The following is a 23,884-nucleotide window of genomic DNA, read 5'->3' as shown; positions in this document are numbered from 1 at the left end:
TATGCCTTATTCGATTTGATGATTTGAATAATTGCATGTGAACATGATTTACTCTTGAAATGAAACTACTTGATTTACTGATTTATAAATTTTCAAATTTCTTAGAGCACCCACAATGGGTGTTCATTGGGTGTTATTAACACCCAATGAACACCCATGTGGGTGTTCATAGCATTGTGGGTGGGTGTTATTAACACCCACCCACAAGAGAGAGAAGATGGGCGTTCACAACTCTTCATTTCTTTTTTTTTTTGTATGTAATGGGGCGTGCTTGCACGCCCCATCACTTTCTTTCTGGCGCGTGCTTGCACGCGCCAGAAAGAGAGTGTGCAGGTGCAGACGCGGGCCCCACGCATCTGCACCTGCATTACTTTAATTTTTTTTAATTTTTTTAATTTAAATAATAATAAATAACGGTAATATATTCAATTATTTGTCAGATTGTGTCAAACTAGTGCATTTTTTAACGGAAACTTTTTTTTTGTTATTTAATTTATTTCATTTTTAATATAAAAAAAATAAATAAATAAATAAATTATAACGGCTAGTTAACGGCTAGTTAGAATTTTCATCTATAAATACTCTTCAATGCTAACACCAAAATTCATTCCACTTCCAACAGTCTTCAATTCTACTTTCATTCTCTCCTATATCTTTCTTACTCTTTTCTGAAATATTATTTTCTATCCGAAATGGATGAAAATACGAGGGCATATCTTACATATTTGTTAAATTCTACACAAAACTAGCAAGAAAATGCATCTTCCCAAAATCCACAAATTCCACCAACTCATCAATATCCACATCCATTTCCAAATATGCAGTTTCCTCCACAAAACGTTCAAAATTTCCCAGGATTTGGAAATTTTATGAGCCATCCGAATTATACCTCCAGAGGTCCACCACAACCGCTTCCAGCCGAATATTGGCAAAACACGAGTCATCCACCATTCACGCCGCCAGTTCTTCAAGTCTTTGGTACCCCATACACAACTGGTACGCATTTTTCATCTTCGATGCCGACTGAACCTGCATCTCCGACTTTTGTCCCAGAGACTCAACTGTCCGATCGTGAATCCCCAATCGAGGTGGTGAATTTAGAAAAAAACGATTCCGAATGCTGAGGGTACGAGAAAGCGTTCGACTTGGACAAAGGTTGAAGATGAGGTCTTGGCCAGAAGTTTTGTCACAATCAGTGATGATCCAATAATCGGCAATGACCAGAAGGCAGATGCATTTTGGGGACGTGTCGCAAGCTACTACAATGACAATCGTCCTGCAGGTTCAAACAACAGAAAAGCTAATGTTATACGGTCACATTGGCACAACACAATCCAGAAGAAGGTAAATCTATTCAACGCAAATTACAATAGTATTTACAGTTTATATCGCAGTGGTCACAGTGATGAAGACATATTGAGGTTTGCGTATGAAAAATATCGCGAAGAACACAATGGTGTTGCGTTCAACCTCGAGCATGTGTGGAGAATTGTTAAAGATCGTCCAATGTTTACTCCACAATCCGATGATCACTTTGTGGCCACAAAGAAGACGAGGACCTCTGAGTCAGGAGCAAGCAACACATCTTCCAACCAAAATGTGAGCGTAGACATAGATGACGAAGATAATCGTCCAATGGGTAGGAAGGCAGCAAAAATAAAGGGAAAAGACAAAGTCAAATCGACCATGGAGGATCTGACAGTAAACTATAACAGTATTTTTTCAAAGTTCAATGAGTACACAAACGTAAAGAAGTCTGAAGTCGATCTGAAACAAAAACAACTTGAAGTTGAGGAGATTAAGGCAAAAGCTTCCTTGTCCAATGCAGAAGCAAAGAATCGTCGATTGAGGTTGAAGGAGTACGAGATCTTGAACAAAGACACCTCGGAAATGACTACTGAGCAACTTATCATACATGAATGTTTGTGAAAGGATATCAGGTCCAGTTGGAATATATAAACTGTTTGCGCATTTCGATTGATTGTATTGTTTAATTATTGCATTTCGAAGTATTTGTATTGGTTAGTTATTGTATTTTCGAGTGATTGTAATGTAGTATTTCCGAGTGATTGTAATTTTTAATTATTGTGGTTTCGAGTGATTGTAATTTTTAATTAGTGTGGTTCCAATTATCGTGATTTAAAATTTTTATCAACTTTGAAAACTAGTCATTACAAAGTAGTAATATCAAATGTCTAATTATCCAACAACTTGACTTATTAGATTACAAATAAAATCAACTTACAACTTTTTTCGAAATAAACAAAATTATATTTTCAAAACATATTGAGTTAATTAATAGATTTCAAAGATATATAAATATATGGTACTAAGCAAATAATCTAATCTTTGAAGCAAAATGAGTTTGATAAAAGAAATATAGAACAAAAAAGGAAAGAAAATATGGTGGAATTGGTATAATTATTAAAGTTGTTGGATTGCTCAAGTTATGAGGATTCTCTAAGAATGCAAGCCACGTTAAATATCTACTATAATCAATTTTTGAGACTTTTTTTATTAAAATAATATAAAAATAAAGAATATATATTAAAATATACAATTTGAAAAAGTTGATGAATGTATTAAACTATTTTTGCAAAATAGTCGTTAGAAACTATCCGTTGCAAACTAGCCATTAGAATCTAATCGTTGCAAAATAGCCGTTGGAAACTAGTCGTTGCAAGATATCCTTTATATATAGACACATTGTGCTAAGATATTTGCATTTCACTAAGATAACTTTCACAAACACATATACAACAATATATTTCCTCCGAAAATGTCTTATTCCACAGACAGCTCTAGGTCAAGTTCCAGTTCGACAAGCGAAGAAGAAGTACATGTTCAAATCGATGAGCAAGATGATGATCCGGTAGAAGATCTGATGTTAATGGTACTTCAACAACACCAACAAGTTATGGAAGCATATCAGAGGAGAGAAACACGCAGAAGAAGGAGGTTCATCCAAAGAAATCGTGAAGCCGGTCATGAGAGGCTCGTCAATGATTATTTCTCTACAAACCCGGTGTATCATGATGGAATATTTTGAAGACGGTTTCGAATGAGAAGAGAGTTATTCCTTCGCATAGTGACTGCCTTAGAGAATCATTCGACGTTTTTTCAACAAAGGGAAGATGCTGTGCGAAGAAAAGGGTTGTCACCACTACAAAAATGCACCGCTGCGATTCGTCAACTAGCTTACGGAGTCCCTGCAGATCATCTTGATGAGTACCTACGTATGGGTGAATCCACGGCCATCAGGTGTCTTTTCAAGTTTTGTGAATACTTGGTTGAAATATTTGGTGATAGGTACTTAAGAAGACCAAATGCTGATGATGTTCAACGTCTTCTTCAAATGCATGATGACAGACACGGCTTTCCTGGAATGTTGGGTAGCTGTGACGACCCGAGTTCTAATCTCTCAATAAACATTAATCAACAATAATAGACAACAATCAATGTCTAAAAAAAAGAATAAAATTTTTTTTTTTTAAAAGAGATTGCCCTGCGCACACGAGGGCATCACCCCTCGCGCGCGCGCCGGCCAATGAGACCGAGATCTCAAGAGCTGGCTCGCGCGCGCGCGAGTACTTGCTCGCCCGTACGCCGGCCACTGCGCCAAAAAAATGCTCAGCTGCTGTAAAAAATGGTTCTTCAAATATTTCCATCGAAGATCAACTCAAACAAGGATTTATTCATGATCTAATCCATAGCAACATCTAACATGCATTCTAACATGCTATACAATGGATACCATTAGATCATAACAAGCCTTACAATCATAATAATCAAGACTCTCCAAAATATGCAAAACACATTGCTATATAACAAGATCAAGATACTTCATGGTGTTTTAAGGATTTACAACATCTCACATGTTCTAAATACAATAACAAGATCATAATATCATCATCAACAAGTCTTGATACTATAACTATAACATGATTATGTTCAAGGTTCAAATATACATCATGACAGCTCATTCAACTTCTAACTCGGATCATCATGCTATGTTCAACTCATCCCTTGTTTGTTAAGCGCGCCTTTGCCCGGCTCTACTCCCTCCTATTGCAATGACACATACAACAAAACAATAGCCGGATAACTCCGGTGAGAAATAGATTTCCCAGTAAAAGCAACTAAACATGCATAACAACATATATCAAGATCATGATATAAAAGTAAATACAATGCATGTTTTCAAAACAAGGTTCATTTCGTCATTCGTCGATTGGGATCCCGAGAAGTAGATATCATAACTAATCCACCGACTCTCCCGATCGAGGTGGGGTTACTTATCTTGCTTCTCTAGACTTTGAAGCAATCATATATGCAAATCAGACGCTAGGCTAAAACAACCACCCAGGCCATACATATACGACTCCACAAATCGTCTATTCGAACGTTTCCGTTCATTTCAAAATCAAGGAATAAGTCTTCAAGATGAATGCAACATATATCATCATCAAGGCATTCATAACATCAAAACTTATTCAACAACTCAAATAAAAACACATAAGAGCAATTAAGCAAACAAGTATGTGATTTAGGGAAAACTCGATACAAACCATCTCGAGTTATAATCCCATTCAAACCATAGTTCACTTTTACCTTTCAAATATGGTGTTTAGGATGTCTTCGAACTTGTCAAAGTATGTACAAGATCAATCACCAAAAACGCATCTCAAAATCTGCTCAAATTCAATCCAAACTTCAACAAGACTTCAAGGTAAACTCTACCAACCTTGTTCTATCTGCAATCGGTTTCGGAGTCGACGTTCTCGAGTTTACATGCCCTGTTTATGCGCTGAAAACATAGCATACAACCCAAGGAAGCATCAGCTAATAATCCAGCAACATCTAAGTTCAAGAACAATAGCAAAATTGCTTCAAATCAAGAGTTCGATGGCATATCGGTATAACTCGGCGATTCCGAACATATCTACAACATTTCTAACATGTATATCAGCTGTTGAAGCTTCACAACCAACATATCAGCAGGTATAAGAATCAAATCATAGTTGGGAATTCATAAGAACATGATATACCAATCACTCTTCAACCCAACTTCAAGATTATACAAGATAAAATCTCAACAACACAATTTCATAACAACATCTGATATCTGTCCATTTCGAAATCTCAAACCCTGAAGAACAAAGAGGAAACTTACATCAAATCGAAGGTCTCGTTTCAAGGATTCCAAAACATCTTTCGGAATCTAAATCAGATGCTCGAGTCAAAAGATATGGCAATCGCAAGATGAAGAAGAAGGCTTGGGATTTTCTCTGTTCTTGTTCTTGTTCTTGTTCTCGGTTTCCTTTTCTTTTCTTTGCTGAGTAATCTGATGGAAAAATAGTGTTTCACACGTGAGTGCTAGGAAAAATCACAAGTGTCCAGCCCAAATAAGGATTTTGCACTTTGGCCCCTCAACTATGCAATAATTGCAATTCAGTCCTCAATTTCTCAATTTATTCAATTTCAATCCTAAATAATTTAAGAATATTAGAATTTAAATCAAAACTCCAAATATTCCCAAATTAAATATTCTCGGATCAAAATTAAATAATTCTGGGCGTTACAATTCTCCTCCACTAAGACTCGATTTCGTCCTCGAAATCTTAGGTACGAACATTAACAGATCATATAAGATATATTAGATAACAGAAAACAAAAGGAAACTCACATCATTGAAACATCTCTGGATATCGTTGTCGCATATCTGATTCTGTTTCCCAAGTAGCTTCTTCAACACCATGACGACTCCACTGAACTTTCACAAGTGGAATAGTCTTGGTTCGTAGTTGCTTCTCTTTTCGATCAAGGATCTGTATTGGCTTTTCAAAATAACTCAAGGTCTCGTCGAGTTCAGCCTCATCAGATTGAAGCACATGAGATTCATCAGCAAGGTATTTTCAAAGCATCGATACATGAAAAACATCATGTATTCCAGATAAAGATGGAGGTAAAGCCAATCGATAGGCAAGATTGCCTATTTTCTCCAGAATTTCATAAGGACCGATGTAGCGTGGAGACAATTTCCCTCACTTGCCAAATCTGACTGTGCCTCTGAACGGATAAATCTTCAAAAATACACGATCTCCCTGTTCAAAAGATAACGGTCGACGTCGAATGTTGGCATTTTTCGTCTGTCTATCTTGAGCTGTCTTCATTCGTTTCTGAATAAGCTTTACCTGGTCATTCATATCACGTATCATATCAGGACCAATATCAGGTACTTCAGACATATCATCCCAGTACAAAGGAGATCGACATTTTCTTCCGTATAAAGCTTCAAAAGGAGCCATTCCTATACTCGATTGATAGCTGTTGTTGTACGAGAATTCACAAAGAGGTAGTGATTCTTGCCAACTAGTGCCAAAATCAAGCACTACAGCTCTCAAAATGTCCTCCAATGTCTGAATAGTATGCTCTGACTGTCCGTCAGTCTGTGGATGATAAGCTGTGCTAAAGTGTAACTGAGTACCCATGTACGAGAATTCACAAAGAGGTAGTGATTCTTGCCAACTAGTGCCAAAATCAAGCACTACAGCTCTCAACATGTCCTCCAATGTCTGAATAGTACGCTCTGACTGTCCGTCAGTCTGTGGATGATAAGCTGTGCTCAAGTGTAACTGAGTACCCATAGCACTCTGTAAGCAGTGCCAAAAATGTGATGTGAATCGAGGATCACGATCCGATACAATAGATTTCGGCACTCCGTGCAATCTGACAACTTCACGGACATAAATCTCTGCCATCTGGTCGTGTCTATATGTCATGCGATACGGAATAAAACACGCTGATTTCGTCAATCTGTCAATAATTACCCAGATAGCATCACAGCCTCTAGAAGATGAGCATGGAAATATGATCCCATTTCCATTCCGATACAGACAAACTCTGTAACAAACCAGGCGGTCTCTTCCTCTCAGCCTTCACCTGTTGGCAATTCAAACATCGAGCTACAAAATCAGTGATATCAGTCTTCATTTGCTTCCACCAATACTGAGCTTTCAGATCATTATACATCTTCCTACCACCAGGATGAATACTGTAACAACTACAATGTGCCTCCTTCAGTAGTTGTTGACGTACATCAGAAATATCAGGCACTACAAGGCGATTGTGAACGTATAGAAGATCATCTTGAACCCGATATTCAGATACATGCCCTGATCGAACTTTCTCAATCGAGTTCTGCACATTCTGATCAAGTTTCTGAGCATCTCGAATTCTTAACAATAAAGCTGGTTCAACTTGAATTTGATAGAGTCGTAATGGCTGATAAATTTGTATCAAATACTAATCCAGATAAACAACAGTTTTCAATCAAATTCGATACACCAATCGTCGATAAGGATAAAGAACATACCTTTCGACTCAATGCATCTGCTGCTGCATTCGATTTTCCTGGATAATATTTAATTTCGCAGTCAAAGTCTTTCAGCAAATCCAGCCATCTTCGCTGTCTCATATTCAGTTCTGACTGAGAAAACAGATATTTCAGACTCTTGTGATCAGAATAGATTTCAAACTGTTCCCCGTACAGATAATGTCGCCAAATATTCAAAGCAAATACAATGGCGGCCAATTCAAGATCATGAATCGGATATCTGGTCTCATGAGGCTTCAATTGTCTCGAGGCATAAGCAATTACATGACCTCGTTGCATTAGAACACAACCTAAACCTTGGTGAGATGCATCACAATAAACAGTGAAACCACCAGTACCTGAAGGAATCGTCAAGACTGGTGCACTGGTCAATCGTTTCTTCAACTCCAAAAAATTGGATTCACAAGCATCAGACCAGACAAATGGAGTATTCTTCTGAGTTAACTGAGTAATCGGCTTCGCAATACTGGAAAAATCTTTAATGAATCGACGATAATACCCAGCCAATCCCATAAAACTACGAATCTCAGGAACAGATGTCGGTCTCAACCAACTGATCACTGCTTCTACTTTACTTGGATCCACAGAAATACCATTTCCAGATATAATATGTCCAAGAAAGACAACCTGTTTCAGCCAAAACTCGCATTTCGACAGTTTAGCATACAGTTTCTCGGCTCTTAAAGTTTTCAATACCGTTCTCAGATGTTCAGAATGATCAATCAAATTCTTTGAATATATCAGAATATCATCAATAAAGATAATCACAAAATCATCAAGATACTTTTGAAATACAAGGTTCATTAAAGCCATAAACACAGTTGGAGCATTCGTCAAACCAAACGGCATAACTATAAACTCATAATGGCCATACCTGGTTCTGAACGCAGTCTTAGGAATATCAGAATCCCTAACTCTCAGCTGATGGTATCCAGATCTCAGATCGATCTTGGAATACACAGAAGAACCCTGCAGCTGATCAAATAAATCATCAATACGAGGCAAAGGGTATTTGTTCTTTACCGTAGCCTTGTTCAGTTGCCGGTAATCGATACACAATCGCATTGAACCGTCCTTCTTTCTAACAAACAGTACTGGAGCTCCCCAAGGAGAAACACTGGGTCGAATGTATCCCTTGGCCAGTAAATCTTCTAACTGTTCCTTCAATTCTTTCAGTTCAACTGGTGCCATTCGATAAGGTTCTTTCGAAATCGGTGCAGTTCCTGGCATCAGTTCTATGTTGAAATCAATCTCTCGATACGGAGGTAATACTGGAATCTCATCAGGGAAAACATCCGCAAACTCACTAACCACTGGCAAATCGGCCAGGTTCGGGCTAGTTTTCAACACCTCAACTGCATAAACAAGAAATCCCTCTGCTCCTTTCTGCAAAAGTCGGGTCATAGATAATACAGAAATAAGAGGAATTTTGGCACGTGAACCCTTACCATAGAACTTCCATTCTCCAGCCATTTCAGGTCTGAATCTTACTATCTTCTGGAAACAGTCTACGGTAGCTCTGTACCTATTCAGCATATCAATCCCCATAATACAGTCGAAATCAGACATACCAAGTACGAAGCAATCTATCTCAATTTCATTACCCTCATACTGTAATAAACAATTCTTAACTATCTGAATCGAGATAAGACCCCTCCCCAAAGGAGAAGAAACAGATACTACAACAGGTAATGTTTCAACAGGCAAAACATGCAATGCAACAAATTTGGCAGATATAAACATATGGGATGCACCTGTATCAATCAAGACATATGCGGGATAACCATAAAGAGAACAGTTACCTGCTATCACGTCATCTGGTGCTCCCTGTGCCTGTTCCTCCGTCAGTGCATAGACATGAGCCTGCTGTCTCTGTGGCTGACCGCCTGCCTGACTTCCTCCTGGCCTCGACTGTTGCTGAGGTGGTGATGGTTGAAAGGAATGGACAGAGGAGGCTTGCCTCGCGGGTTGAGCCACTGATCGTGATGACTCTGCACCTCGTGCCTGTCCAGCACCTCTCTGAGGACATACTCTCGCAAAATGGCCAGTCTGATGGCATATATGGCATCTCCCAGATACACATCGACACTGATCAGTTGGATGTCCTCCACCACAAGTGTTACAGAATACCCCAGACTTCTGTTTCGTACCACTGGAACTTGAAGAACTGCTTCCAGATTTCTTAAATTGTTTTCCTCTAGCTTGCAAATATCCCTTCTTTCCACTGCTACTGCCACCACTGTCAAATTGAGACAACTGTTGCTGAGTTGAAGCTGAAGGTTGTGACTGTCTCCGAGGCTGTGGAATATACGAAGCTCCTCGCTGCTGTATCAAGCCAGCTTCTGCTCCTTTGGCACTGTTCAAGGCATCAGCAAAATTATTCGGTCGCCTTGTATTCACCAGTGTAAAAACATCAGGATTTAGTCCATTAATGAACTGATCAGCCATAGCCTCATCACTATCTGCAACATGTGGAGCAAAACGTAGCAATGTAGTGAATTTTGCAACATAGTCTTCAATATTCAAGTTTCCCTGCCTCAGGTTAGCAAATTCGGCACCCTTGTCTTTACGATAAGATACCGGAAAGAAACGTTGATAAAAATCTGTCTTGAAGACATTCCAGGTCAAAACAGTTCCTCTACGCTCCAGAGATTTCTTTGTTGTGAACCACCAGCTTTTAGCAAATCATCAAATTATCTCAGTCCTCCTCTGATCATCTTACCTCTGATCAAGACTCGGTTCTGATTCAATCTTAAATAAATAATCACAATCTTCAAATAAAACATGCTTCCAATCAATTCAGATAATCAGGTAGCATGTCATAATTCATCAGGATACATGCCTTTATCAGTTCAGATATTCCAATAAGCATGCATCTTTAATCATCGTAATCATACTTTCAAATAAAATAAATACAACATCTTGTAATAAAATACTTGAAAGTAAATCATGCTAGCATTTAAAACATGTAATTCAATCACGTAATTAACTCATAGCATGATAAAAACAAAACATAAATAAGTAAGGCAGAAGACTCGATCTACCCCACTCACTGTCTATCTAAGTCCAGAATGTTCTTGCTCTGATACCACCTGTTGTGACGACCCGAGTTCTAATCTCTCAATAAACATTAATCAACAATAATAGACAACAATCAATGTCTAAACAAAAGAATAAATTTTTTTTTTTTTTAAAAGAGATTGCCCTGCGCATGCGCGGGCATCACCCCTCGCGCGCGCTCCGGCCAATGAGACCAAGATCTCAAGAGCTGGCTCGAGCGCTGAAAGAGTGGGTGCCCGGTGAGCCAACTTGTGGCTAAGGGCTTTGATGACTCTTTGTATAAACAATCTTTTGTTTAATATAATTTACACTTTTATTAATGGCAATGACTTTATCTTTCTTCATATTGTTATATTGTGATATACTATTGTTGTTTTGATAAAGACCTTGAATATACTATAGTGTATGTAAGATGTGGTAGAACATGGAGATGTCTATCATGAAACACATCTTATAGTCACTGTATATTCTTAACTGTTCCTAGTCGATTGAGCCGTCCGATAATAAGGATAAGGATCGCTCGAGTTTGAGACTAGCATTTGCGATGCAGAGTACCACGTTTCATTGGTAAGGAACATAGAGATGTTCGAAGCATGCAAATGGATATTCATATGATGAATGATCGAACTACCCTATCCAGACTTTCCAAGTGGTTATCACTTATCGAGTGGATAAAGTCCGCGGTTTTGGTTGTACACCATTAGTCCTTACTACTTGAAACATCATTGAGACTCTATATGCTAGTACTGTGCTTTGACTCGTTTACCGACTCTATTGGGGTCATCAGGTGTCGGGATTGGGTACAGTTACAACACATATAGGAGTCGATGCTTTGTTGTCAAGGATTCACCACATACTTGCGAGTGTGGATATCCTATGCGATCTGAGGAGATATTAGTGTGACGAATCTCTGCCAGAGTACATAATGTGTTTTAAGAAATGGTTTCTTAGTAACACATGCGATGTCACTATTTGATCTTCAAGATGTATTGCATAGTTATCGAATCTCGAACGACTCTCGATATACCAATGGTTGTTGATTCGATCGGGATATTTGGATGAAGGGACCGTACTGTACGCTAACCAAAATCTATTGGTTCTTGTAGGCACTATCAGTGATACCTAGGGAATCATGGGGCGATGTTGCTAGGCGCTCTTACCATGATTCGATGGGCAAGTCGGAAATTTTTGTTCCGAGTCACAAGAAGTTGTGAGCCCACGGCTAGCTGTATCCCTGAACCATTGAGGGTCACACAGAGTAATGGATTTTTAATCCCCGTTGAGATAGTTAAATTTAAAGAGTTAAATTTAATGAACAAAGAAGTTGGACTTCTTAATTAAGAGTAGAGGAGTAAGATTTCCTAAAATGACATAGGGATGAGCATTTTTGGAAATCACTGAATTAGGATTCAGAAAAATTTATCTTGACTTTAAAAGGTGCAGAAATGGTTTCTGTGCACATTGGTGAAATCGGTTTATCAATCGGAGTCATGATGAATTTTATATTAATTTCTGAACATGCGGGCTTTTCTTGTCGGGCTTGAACTTATGACTAATGGGCCCTAAGCTGTTAGTGGCCTACATTATAAATAAGTTATTGCAGTACAGAAATTACAAACAACAGGTCACAAAATTTTCGAAAAACCCTAGTATTTTTCCTCTGAAGTGGCCGCCCACTTTTCCCTTCTGCTCGGTAAAATCCAGTCTGTGAATTTTGAATTACAGTCTGGTTTAACGGATCAAATTCGTTAATTCTCTTCGTAGAAACTTCTGATAGATTTTCTAGTGCAATCTATCAGAGGGATTAAATATCCGTTCGTGGACCTGATTGAAGAACAGTTCGTCCATCAGTTCCAGGGATATACAACAAGAGCAGAGTAATCTGTTGGTGTCCATAATCTCGATTCGAGATTGGAGGTAAAAATTTATAATTGTTATTTAATTTTTACACGCACAATTTAATCGTAAAGTTTTGATACCTATTATGGAATCGTTCCATATAAAATTTGATCGCTGCCCATGGGCAGCGCCGTCGCTGCCCTAGGGCGCGGGCAGCACGGGAATGTCCCAGGCGGCCCGCGGAAAAATTAATTTTTTAATTTTTAAATTAAATTTTAATATGTTAAAATTCTATTTTTGGTCCGATCAAAAATTGTTTTTGATTGGTTCACGAGGCGTCGGATCGAATTGTTCGAGTCCGAAAATTTTAAAATTGATTTTTGGATAAATTTGAATTTTTGGAAAATTTAAATATTTTATCCGTTAAATTGAATTTTGAAATTAATTATTTTTGGTACAATTGATGATAAGATATGATCTTATGGATATATTGAGTAAAATATGATTTTATGTATAAAATTGGATTTTATAGATAAAATATGATTTTATTTGATAAAAAGATAAAATATGATTTTGTATGTAAAATAAGATTTTATATATGAAATATGATTTTATCCTTTTAAATTTAAATTGCCATTGCATGTTATCCAATAAATTAATTTTGAATTAAATGTTATTGGATAAGGATGATCGATTGCCATGACCAATTTTGTAGGTGTATGTTAGGAATTTACATTTGTTTTTATTGTTGTTGGATTTATTAATGGGCCTGGTTTATGGCCCAATATGAATTGTCATATGTAATAAAAGTGGGTTTGGTTTATGGCCCGTTCCCAACCCTTTAAAAATGTATCCCCTACTTGTCATTGTTATTTATTGTAAATACATTAGATTTAGTGGGAGATGAAGATTTGAAGACGGTGGTGGGCCCAGCAGACAATAAAGACAGAAGAAATGTAAATTGGAAGCTCAATGTAATAGGATTGCATTGCATACTGCATATTACCTAGGATTGGACTAAGACTCGTGATTGGCAACCACGGGTCGATTAGAAATGGAATCGATCATCCTATATAATATGTGATATTATTGTTGTATGCATGTTTTAGACAAAATTGTGTGAATCCGGCAAGCATACAAAATTTTAAAAATGATGAGACAAATTTTCATAATTAAAATCCCTCATTTTAAATATGATTTAAAATTGATATCAAGATAAATAAAGGAAATTTAAATTTGTTTAAATGTTCCTACCTTCCATCAACGATCAATCTATGAGATGCTACCCGCGGATACGGTCCGGCTCATATTATTGGGGGGGCCCGTTCGTCGGAAAGCGGTACATTGGATCGACACATGTTGTAAGTTGGGTGGAACTCCCATGGGATCGGCTCATATTATTGGGGGATCCACATGGCGACCGTCCATCACAACTTAATATTGATGGGTCATCTTGACATGTCACAATAAACGGCGTCATATTATTGGGCTTTTATTGGACATGAGGTAAAAACGTGGAGGTTGCTTTGGAAGCAATTGGGCTCTACCTTTTGAAAATTATGGTTGGCTGATATTATTCGGGACCATAATTTGTCAATTGGACTCCATGTTCTCACTAAGGAAAACAGTTTCCCGTTTTCACTAGAGGGTAGTGAAATCGTTAAAATAGTGGGAGTGAGATTCATAAAATAAATTTCGCCTATTTTATGTCTTAGTAAATTAATTAAACAATCACTGATATTTGTCTGTTTCATCTCAGTATATCATTATGATGAATCTTCATAATCCACTATTCTCTATTCTCGAACAAAATAAACTTACTGGCGCAAACAATACAGAATGATTCCATAAGTTAAGATTGTCCTAAGTTCGGAAAAGATTTTCTAAGTGTTAGAAAAGGCTTCTCCGAAAACAGCCCCAGCTGATGTAACTGCCGAAAGGTTGGCCGAACTAGAGAAATGGTTGGACCATGATCTCAAGGCCAAATGTTACATGCAAAATTGGAAAAGTCTAAACAAGTTTGCCATCACTGCAAGAAACCCGGTCATAGGAAACATAACTGCAAGGAATACCTCGAGCAGTTGCGAACTGCAAAGGGTATGTTTTACATTGAAATAAATGTTTTTCTTAATACTACTTCTTGGGTATTGGATACCAGATGTAGATCTCATATTTGCAATGAGTTGCAAATGATGACAAGAAGTAATAAGCTTAGAATGGGTGAGACCCAGCTGAGGCTCGGAAATGGTTCTAGAGTTGAAGCTAAAGCTGTGAGAGATGTTTATTTATATTTGCAGAACGATTTTAAGTTACTTTTGAGAGATGTTTTATTTGTTCCAGATTTGATTAAAAACATTATTTCTGTTTCTATGCTTGATAGAGATGGTTATTCTTGAAATTTTGTGAATGGAATTTGCAATATTTATAGGAATGAATGTTTGATTGGAAATGGACAACTTGAAAACGATCTATATAACTTAAAATTAAAAGACGTTCCAATAAATTATGTTGATAAACCGGCAACAACAAACAAAAGGAAAATCGATAGTCAAAACCCGGCAAACCTTTGACATGCTAGGCTAGGTCATATTTCCTCAAGGAGGATGAACAAGCTAGTGGGAGAGGGCATGTTTGATATGTCTGATATTAACTCTCTACCTACTTGTGAATCCTGCCTGAAAGGAAAAATGACTAAATCTCCTTTTAAGGGGAAACCTGAGCGCAGTCAAAATCTGTTGGATTTGATCCATACAGATGTTTGTGGTCCATTTAGAGTTGGTACTCAATATGGTCACACCTACTTCATTACCTTTACTGATGATTATTCTAGGTATGGGTATTTATATTTAATGAAATATAAGTCTGAATCATTTGAAAAGTTCAAAGAATTCAAGGCTGAAGTAGAAAACAAGCTAGGTAAAAGTATTAAAGCACTTCGATCGGATCGAGGTGGAGAATACTTAAGTACCGAGTTTTTGGACTATCTAAAAGAGAATGAGATTCTCTCTCAGTGGACTCCTCCTATGACACCACAGCTGAATGGTGTATCGGAGCGTCGTAATCGAACTTTGTTGGACATGGTTCGATCCATGATGAGCTTCATTGAGCTTCCACCTTCGTTTTGGGGCTATGCGCTTGAAACGGCGGTATTGTTGTTGAACAACATCCACACTAAAGCAGTGGACAAAACACCATACGAGTTATGGAATGGCAAAGCTCCTAAGTATTCGTACTTGAGGATTTGGGGATGTCCTGCTTACGTGAAGCAGACAGTGGGAGATAAGTTGGATAGTCAATCCACCTTATGTTATTTTGTAGGGTATCCGAAGAATTCAATCGGATATTATTTCTATCATCCTGCTGAAACAAAGGTGTTTGTTTCAAGGAATGCCACCTTCTTGGAGAAGGAGTTCTTATTGGATAAGAAAGGCAAGATGATGGAACTCGAAGAAATTCGAGAAAAACCCGAAATACAAAATAATGATCCTACACCTCAAGAACCATTGATGGACACGCCTATACTTAGAAGATCCGAGAGGACTTCTAGACCTCCTATTCGATATGGTCTTCTTCTTGAAGGGGATCAAGATGAACCCGATGTTGGATGTGATCCAAAAAACTTCAAAGAAGCAATTTCTGATGCAGATTCAAATTTATGGCTTGAAGCTATGCAGTCGGAAATAGATTCGATGCATACAAACCAAGTTTGGTCTTTAGTAGATCCTCCCGATGGAATTGTTCCAATATGGTGTAAATTAATCTACAAGAGAAAGCTTGGGCCTGATGGTAAGGTATTGACCTACAAGGAGCGATTGGTGGCGAAAGGTTATACTCAAAGACAAGGAGTTGACTATGATGAAACCTTTTCACCAGTTGCAATGTTCAAGTCCATAAGAATCCTTATTGCCATAGCTGCTTGGTATGACTATGAGATATGGCAAATGGATGTGAAGACTGCTTTCCTTAATGGAGACATTAAGGAAGAAATCTATATGAAGTAGCCTGAGGGGTACACATCCATGGGAAGCGAGCATAAGGTATGCAAGCTTCAGAGATCAATTTATGATCTAAAACAAGCATCAAGAAGTTGGAACCAGAAATTTGATGAAACAATAAAGGATTTTGGTTTCATCAAGAACCCGGAGGAACCATGCGTGTACAAGAAAGTAGTTAAGGATGCTGTGACATTCTTAGTACTTTATGTTGATGACATCCTACTCATTGGGAATAACGTAGGGATGTTGCAGTCAACAAAGATATGGTTATCAGGTAGATTCTCGATGAAGGATTTGGGTGAGGCATCCTATATTCTAGGGATACAGATCTATAGAGATAGATCTAAGAGAATGATAGGACTCACTCAATCAACCTACATCGACACCATATTGAAACGGTTTTCAATGGATGGGTCCAAGAGAGGACATCTACCCATGTGTCATGAAGTTTCTCTATCCAAGTCTATGTGTCCCAAGACGGATGAAGAGATAGAAAAAATGACACATGTACCATATGCGTCAGCCATAGGTAGTATCATGTATGGGATGATATCTACCAGACCGGATGTAGCATTTGCTCTGAGTGTCACGAGCAGATATCAAGCTAATCCCGGTCAAATGCATTGGAAAGCCGTGAAGGACATTCTTAAGTACTTACGAAGGACTAAGAATATGTTCATGGTATATGGAGGAAGAGAACTAAAATTGGAAGGCTATACCGACTCTAGCTTCCAAAGTGACGTGGATGACTCGAAGTCAACCTCTGGATTTGTGTTCATGCTCAATGGCAGTGCTGTCTCTTGGAAGAGTTCCAAGCAGGACACCACAGCGGATTCCACCACTGAGGCAGAATACATTGCAGCATCAGCTGCTGCTAAAGAGGCCGTTTGGATGAGGAATTTCGTCCAAGAGTTGGGCGTCATTCCTGAAGTTGTTGGTCCAGTCCCGGTGTACTGTGACAACACGGGTGCCATTGCTCAGGCAAAGGAACCAAGGTCTCATCAAAGATCCAAACACGTACTGAGGAAATACCACATCATCCGGGAGATTGTGGAAAGAGGAGACATCACTGTCGAAAGAGTGGCCTCTACAGACAATATCGCTGATCCACTTACTAAGCCCTTGCCAGTACCATTATTTGACAAACATCGCGAAGCAATGGGTCTACGTAGTATGACTAGTTGGCTTTAGGGCATGTGGGAGATTGAAAGAGTGGGTGCCCGGTGAGCCAACTTGTGGCTAAGGGCTTTGATGACTCTTTGTATAAACAATCTTTTGTTTAATATAATTTACACTTTTATTAATGGCAATGACTTTATCTTTCTTCATATTGTTATATTGTGATATACTATTGTTATTTTGATAAAGACCTTGAATATACTATAGTGTATGTAAGATGTGGTAGAACATGGAGATGTCTATCATGAAACACATCTTATAGTCACTGTATATTCTAAACTGTTCCTAGTCGATTGAGCCGTCCGATAATAAGGATAAGGATTGCTCGAGTTTGAGACTAGCATTTGCGATGCAGAGTACCACGTTTCATAGGTAAGGAACATAGAGATGTTCGAAGCATGCAAATGGATATTCATAAGAATCAAATCATAGTTGTGGTTTTGGTTGTACACCATTAGTCCTTACTACTTGAAACATCATTGAGACTCTATATGCTAGTACTGTGCTTTGACTCGTTTACCGACTCTATTGGGGTCATCAGGTGTCGGGATTGGGTACAGTTACAACACATATAGGAGTCGATGCTTTGTTGTCAAGGATTCACCACATACTTGCGAGTGTGGATATCCTATGCGATCTGAGGAGATATTAGTGTGACGAATCTCTGCCAGAGTACATACTGTGTTTTAAGAAATGGTTTCTTAGTAACACATGCGATGTCACTATTTGATCTTCAAGATGTATTGCATAGTTATCGAATCTCGAACGACTCTCGATATACCAATGGTTGTTGATTCGATCGGGATATTTGGATGAAGGGACCGTACTGTACGCTAACCAAAATCTATTGGTTCTTGTAGGCACTATCAGTGATACCTAGGGAATCATGGGGCGATGTTGCTAGGCGCTCTTACCATGATTCGATGGGCAAGTCGGAAATTTTTGTTCCGAGTCACAAGGAGTTGTGAGCCCACGGCTAGCTGTATCCCTGAACCATTGAGGGTCACACAGAGTAATGGATTTTTAATCCCCATTGAGATAGTTAAATTTAAAGAGTTAAATTTAATGAACAAAGAAGTTGGACTTCTTAATTAAGAGTAGAGGAGTAAGATTTCCTAAAATGACATAGGGATGAGCATTTTTGGAAATCACTGAATTAGGATTCAGAAAAATTTATCTTGACTTTAAAAGGTGCAGAAATGGTTTCTGTGCACATTGGTGAAATCGGTTTATCAATCGGAGTCATGATGAATTTTATATTAATTTCTGAACATGCGGGCTTTGCTTGTCGGGCTTGAACTTATGACTAATGGGCCCTAAGCTGTTAGTGGCCTACATTATAAATAAGTTATTGCAGTACAGAAATTACAAACAACAGGTCACAAAATTTTCGAAAAACCCTAGTATTTTTCCTCTGAAGTGGCCGCCCACTTTTCCCCTCTGCTCGGTAAAATCCAGTCTGTGAATTTTGAATTACAGTCTGGTTTAACGGATCAAATTCGTTAATTCTCTTCGTAGAAACTTCTGATAGATTTTCTAGTGCAATCTATCAGAGGGATTAAATATCCGTTCGTGGACCTGATTGAAGAACAGTTCGTCCATCAGTTCCAGGGATATACAACAAGAGCAGAGTAATCTGTTGGTGTCCATAATCTCGATTCGAGATTGGAACTAAAAATTTATAATTGTTATTTAATTTTTACACGCACAATTTAATCGTAAAGTTTTGATACCTATTATGGAATCGTTCCATATAAAATTTTAAACTTCCGCTGCACCGAGTATCAATTCTGATTGATCTGATCGCCGCATTCTACAACAGCGCGCGCGAGTACTTGCTCGCCTGTGCGCCGGCCACTGCGCCAGAAAAATGCTCAGCTGCTGTCAAAAATGGTTCTTCAAATATTTCCATCCAAGATCAATTCAAACAAGGATTTATTCATGATCTAATCCATAGCAACATCTAACATGCATTCTAACATGCTATACAATGGATACCATTAGATCATAACAAGCCTTACAATCATAATAATCAAGACTTTCCAAAATATGCAAAACACATTGCTATATAACAAGATCACGAGACTTCATGGTGTTTTAAGGATTTACAACATCTCACATGTTCTAAATACAATAACAAGATCATAATATCATCATCAACAAGTCTTGATACTATAACTATAACATGATTATGTTCAAGGTTCAAATATACATCATGACAGCTCATTCAACTTCTAACTCGGATCATCACGCTATGTTCAACTCATCCCTTGTTTGTTAAGCACGCCTTTGCCCGGTTCTACTCCCTCCTATTGCATTGACACATACAACAAAACAATAGCCGGATAACTCCGGTGAGAAATAGATTTCCCAGTAAAAGCAACTAAACATGCATAACAACATATATCAAGATCATGATATAAAAGTAAATACAATGCATGCTTTCAAAACAAGGTTCATTTCGTCATTCGTCGATTGGGATCCCGAAAAGTAGATATCATAACTAATCCACCGACTCTCCCGATCGAGGTGGGGTTACTTATCTTGCTTCTCTAGACTTTGAAGCAATCATATATGCAAATCAGACGCTAGGCTAAAACAACCACCCAGGCCATACATATACGACTCCACAAATCGTCTATTCGAACGTTTCCGTTCATTTCAAAATCAAGGAATAAGTCTTCAAGATGAATGCAACATATATCATCATCAAGGCATTCATAACATCAAAACTTATTCAACAACTTAAATAAAAACACAGAAGAGCAATTAAGCAAACAAGTATGTGATTTAGGGAAAACTCGATACAAACCATCTCGAGTTATAATCCCATTCAAACCATAGTTCACTTTTACCTTTCAAATATGGTGTTTAGGATGTCTTCGAACTTGTCAAAGTATGTACAAGATCAATCACCAAAAACTCATCTCAAAATCTGCTCAAATTCAATCCAAACTTCAACAAGACTTCAAGGTAAACTCTACCAACCTTGTTCTATCTGCAATCGGTTTCGGAGTCGACGTTCTCAAGTTTACATGCCCTGTTTATGCACTGAAAACATAGCATACAACCCAAGGAAGCATCAGCTAATAATCCAGCAACATCTAAGTTCAAGAACAATAGCAAAATTGCTTCAAATCAAGAGTTCGACGGCATATCGGTATAACTCGGCAATTCCGAACATATCTACAACATTTCTAACATGTATATCAGCTGTTGAAGCTTCACAACCAACATATCAGCAGGTATAAGAATCAACTCATAGTTGGGAATTCATAAGAACATGATATACCAATCACTCTTCAACCCAACTTCAAGATTATACAAGATAAAATCTCAACAACACAATTTCATAACAACATCTGATATCTGTCCATTTCGAAATCTCAAACCCTGAAGAACAAAGAGGAAACTTACATCAAATCGAAGGTCTCGTTTCAAGAATTCCAAAACATCTTTCGGAATCTAAATCAGATGCTCGAGTCAAAAGATATGGCAATCGCAAGATGAAGAAGAAGGCTTGGGATTTTCTCTGTTCTTGTTCTTGTTCTTGTTCTCGGTTTCCTTTTCTTTTCTTTGCTGAGTAATCTGATGGAAAAATAGTGTTTCACACGTGAGTGCTAGGAAAAATCACAAGTGTCCAACCCGAATAAGGATTTTGCACTTTGGCCCCTCAACTATGCAATAATTGCAATTCAGTCCTCAATTTCTCAATTTTTTCAATTTCAATCCTAAATAATTTAAGAATATTAGAATTTAAATCAAAACTCCAAATATTCCCAAATTAAATATTCTCGGATCAAAATTAAATAATTCTGGGCGTTACAGTAGCCTTGATTGTATGCATTGGAAATAGAAAAATTGTCCGGTTGCTTGGAAAGGTCAATTTACAAGGGGACATGGGTCACCAACAATTGTGCTAGAGGCGGTCGCGTCTCATGACTTGTGGATTTGGCATGCCTTCTTTGGGGTCTCCGGTTCACGCAATGATATCAACGTGTTATATGAATCTCCAATCTTCAACAACGTCTTGCAAGGAAATGCGCCGGAGGTTAATTTCACGGTGAACGGCACTACACGTACGAAAGGTTATTATTTAACAGATGGAATATATCCCAAGTGGGCTACTTTCGTTAAGACTTTTCCTTGCCAGGAGGATCCCAAGAGAAAGTTGTTTATGGAAAGACAGGAATCTGCAAGAAAAGATGTCGAGCAGGCATTTGGTGTGCTCCAATCTCGATGGGCGATTGTCAGAGGCCCAGCTCGCTATTGGTATAGGAAAAAATTAAAACAAATAATGTTAGCATGCATTATTTTGCATAACATGATTATTGAGGACGAAGGAGGTCACGTGATAGATTGGTACAACGATGAAGCGGATGAACTTGCACAACCTATCCTAGGATCCAACCGAGGCTTTCAGGATTATCTTCGGAAAAATTTAGAACTACGTGACACTCAAGTTCATCACCAACTTCGCGCGGACTTAGTGGAGCATATCTGGGGGAATTACAACAACATGAATCCGTGAATTAATATTGTATTTGTTATTTTTAATTTCTTTGAATTGTTATTTTTTTAAAGTTATTGTTGCATTTGAATTTAATAATTTCGTGTATTGAATATGCATATTAAAATGATTTTATTTATTTTTAAAATTAATTAAATTAAAACTTAAAATATAATATTATAATTATAAATATATTATAAAATGTAAAGAAAATGAATTTATTTAGTATAAAATAATTTTATAATGTTGAGTGGAATGTGGGACCCATAAATAATGAGTGTTAATGTTAATAGGATTGTAGGTGGAAAGAAGGATGTGTTATTAACAGTGGGACCCATGACTTTTGATGATGTGGAGGGTGTTATTGGTGTTATTAATGGATAGGGTTGTGGATGCTCTTATTGATGTTGTTATAAGATTTTCCCCGGGTGATGTAAGCACCCAGAATCGAAGAGAATAGTGTTCTTTGGGTGATGTAAGCACCCCAGACTGACAGAATAGTACGGCCAGACTGAACAGAATGGTATGGTCAGACTAAATAGAACAGAACGGTATTGCTCAGCTGAATGAAGTATCTCTGATTGAATAGAAAAGAATATCAGCAAATGAATAGATGATGTTGTAGGTAACAGTTGGCTCGAAGAACTTGATCAGTTGTTCACATTTTTTTGAAGATACAGATGAATATAGTATTAGATTGATTGAATACCAACTTCGAAACCTATCAACCAGTTGATAGATTTTGATGAGGAAATTCCGACAGAACAGAGGTATATTGATTGTTGGTAAGTGCTTAGAACATACTTTTGTTTATTATTCTTTGCCACAACAGATAGAAATGATGAGAAAGGAAAATATACCCTATAGAAGCTGAATATTTTGAATTTGAGGAATGCCTTATTAGAATTGTCAAGCCTACTATGATTCTCTGAATTGTAGATGATAATAAGAAAGCTCAAGATTGAGTGAATTATATAATGGCTTGAATTCTAAGAATATGTCTGAATAAATGTTGATGATTGAAACATTTTCTGAAAGACATAGCCCTGTCTAAGAGAATTGAAGCTGAATGATGAGTTAGGAGAATGAAATTGTAGACATGCAAGAGATATATAATAGCTGAAAGCTGTGTTATATTTTAACCTCTGTGTCAGAAAAGAGAATTTGTGAATTGAGTTGAAGAATGAAACTATTGCTTCAATGAAATGAAATTGAACATGATGTTGTTCATATGGGAAATATTTGGTACGATGCATGATAGATTATGAGATTATAACCAAGTACTGATTAGTGATAGTTTCAGATGATTGAATCACTTGATATTGTGATTTAACCAATCAGTATGTTTTATGCTTTACGAAGTACATGTTTACCTGAATATCTGAGTTGATTGAAAGCATGTATTCCGTGAAAATTAAGAAGAATTGGTTCTTGGTCAGAACTCGAGTATTGAGGAGAAGTATGAATAGGCTGATCAAAGAAGAATTGAAATAGAATTGATGAATAGAAGAAACGATAAAATTAGATCAACAAGAACATGATGTGCATATGAATATGATGATATGATATAGAATCTCGAATTAAGATTCTATGATTTCGGTTTGATATATGATGCTTGATTACAGAAATATTTCGAAATCAGTATATTCGATGCACTAGATATGTTTAAGATTTAAATCAGCATTGATAGGTATGCCAATGCATAGAGATTACAGATATGTTCCAGTAAGATTTTTTACTGTAGTTTAAGTTGTGAGCTGGAATTCTATAGTGAATTGATGAATTGATGAATTTATGAATTACCGACTTGATGAGATTATGAACTGAATATTAATTTTGAGGTTTATAAGATATATGATGATATGAAAATCAGTTACATATGAGTCTTTTCTTTGATTATGCTTA

The 23,884-nt window shown here is 37.5% G+C and overlaps 1 protein-coding gene across 1 annotated transcript; it reads left to right on the top strand.

Annotated features, from left to right (window-relative positions):
• The first annotated feature begins 818 nt into the window (after nt 1-818).
• On the top strand, nt 819-22,000 carry LOC140877598 (uncharacterized). Its single transcript, XM_073281131.1, has 5 exons — nt 819-1,088; nt 1,156-1,674; nt 8,059-8,077; nt 21,339-21,520; nt 21,626-22,000. Exons 1-5 carry the CDS (start codon nt 819-821, stop codon nt 21,998-22,000), a joined length of 1,365 nt encoding a protein of 454 aa, XP_073137232.1.
• The last annotated feature ends 1,884 nt before the right edge of the window (nt 22,001-23,884 follow it).

The sequence above is a fragment of the Henckelia pumila genome, chromosome 2, assembly GCF_033568475.1.
Source record: "Henckelia pumila isolate YLH828 chromosome 2, ASM3356847v2, whole genome shotgun sequence".
Lineage (NCBI taxonomy): Eukaryota > Viridiplantae > Streptophyta > Magnoliopsida > Lamiales > Gesneriaceae > Henckelia > Henckelia pumila.
Note: the sequence above shows the minus strand (reverse complement) of the source record. Positions and strands in the feature narration are given on the sequence as shown.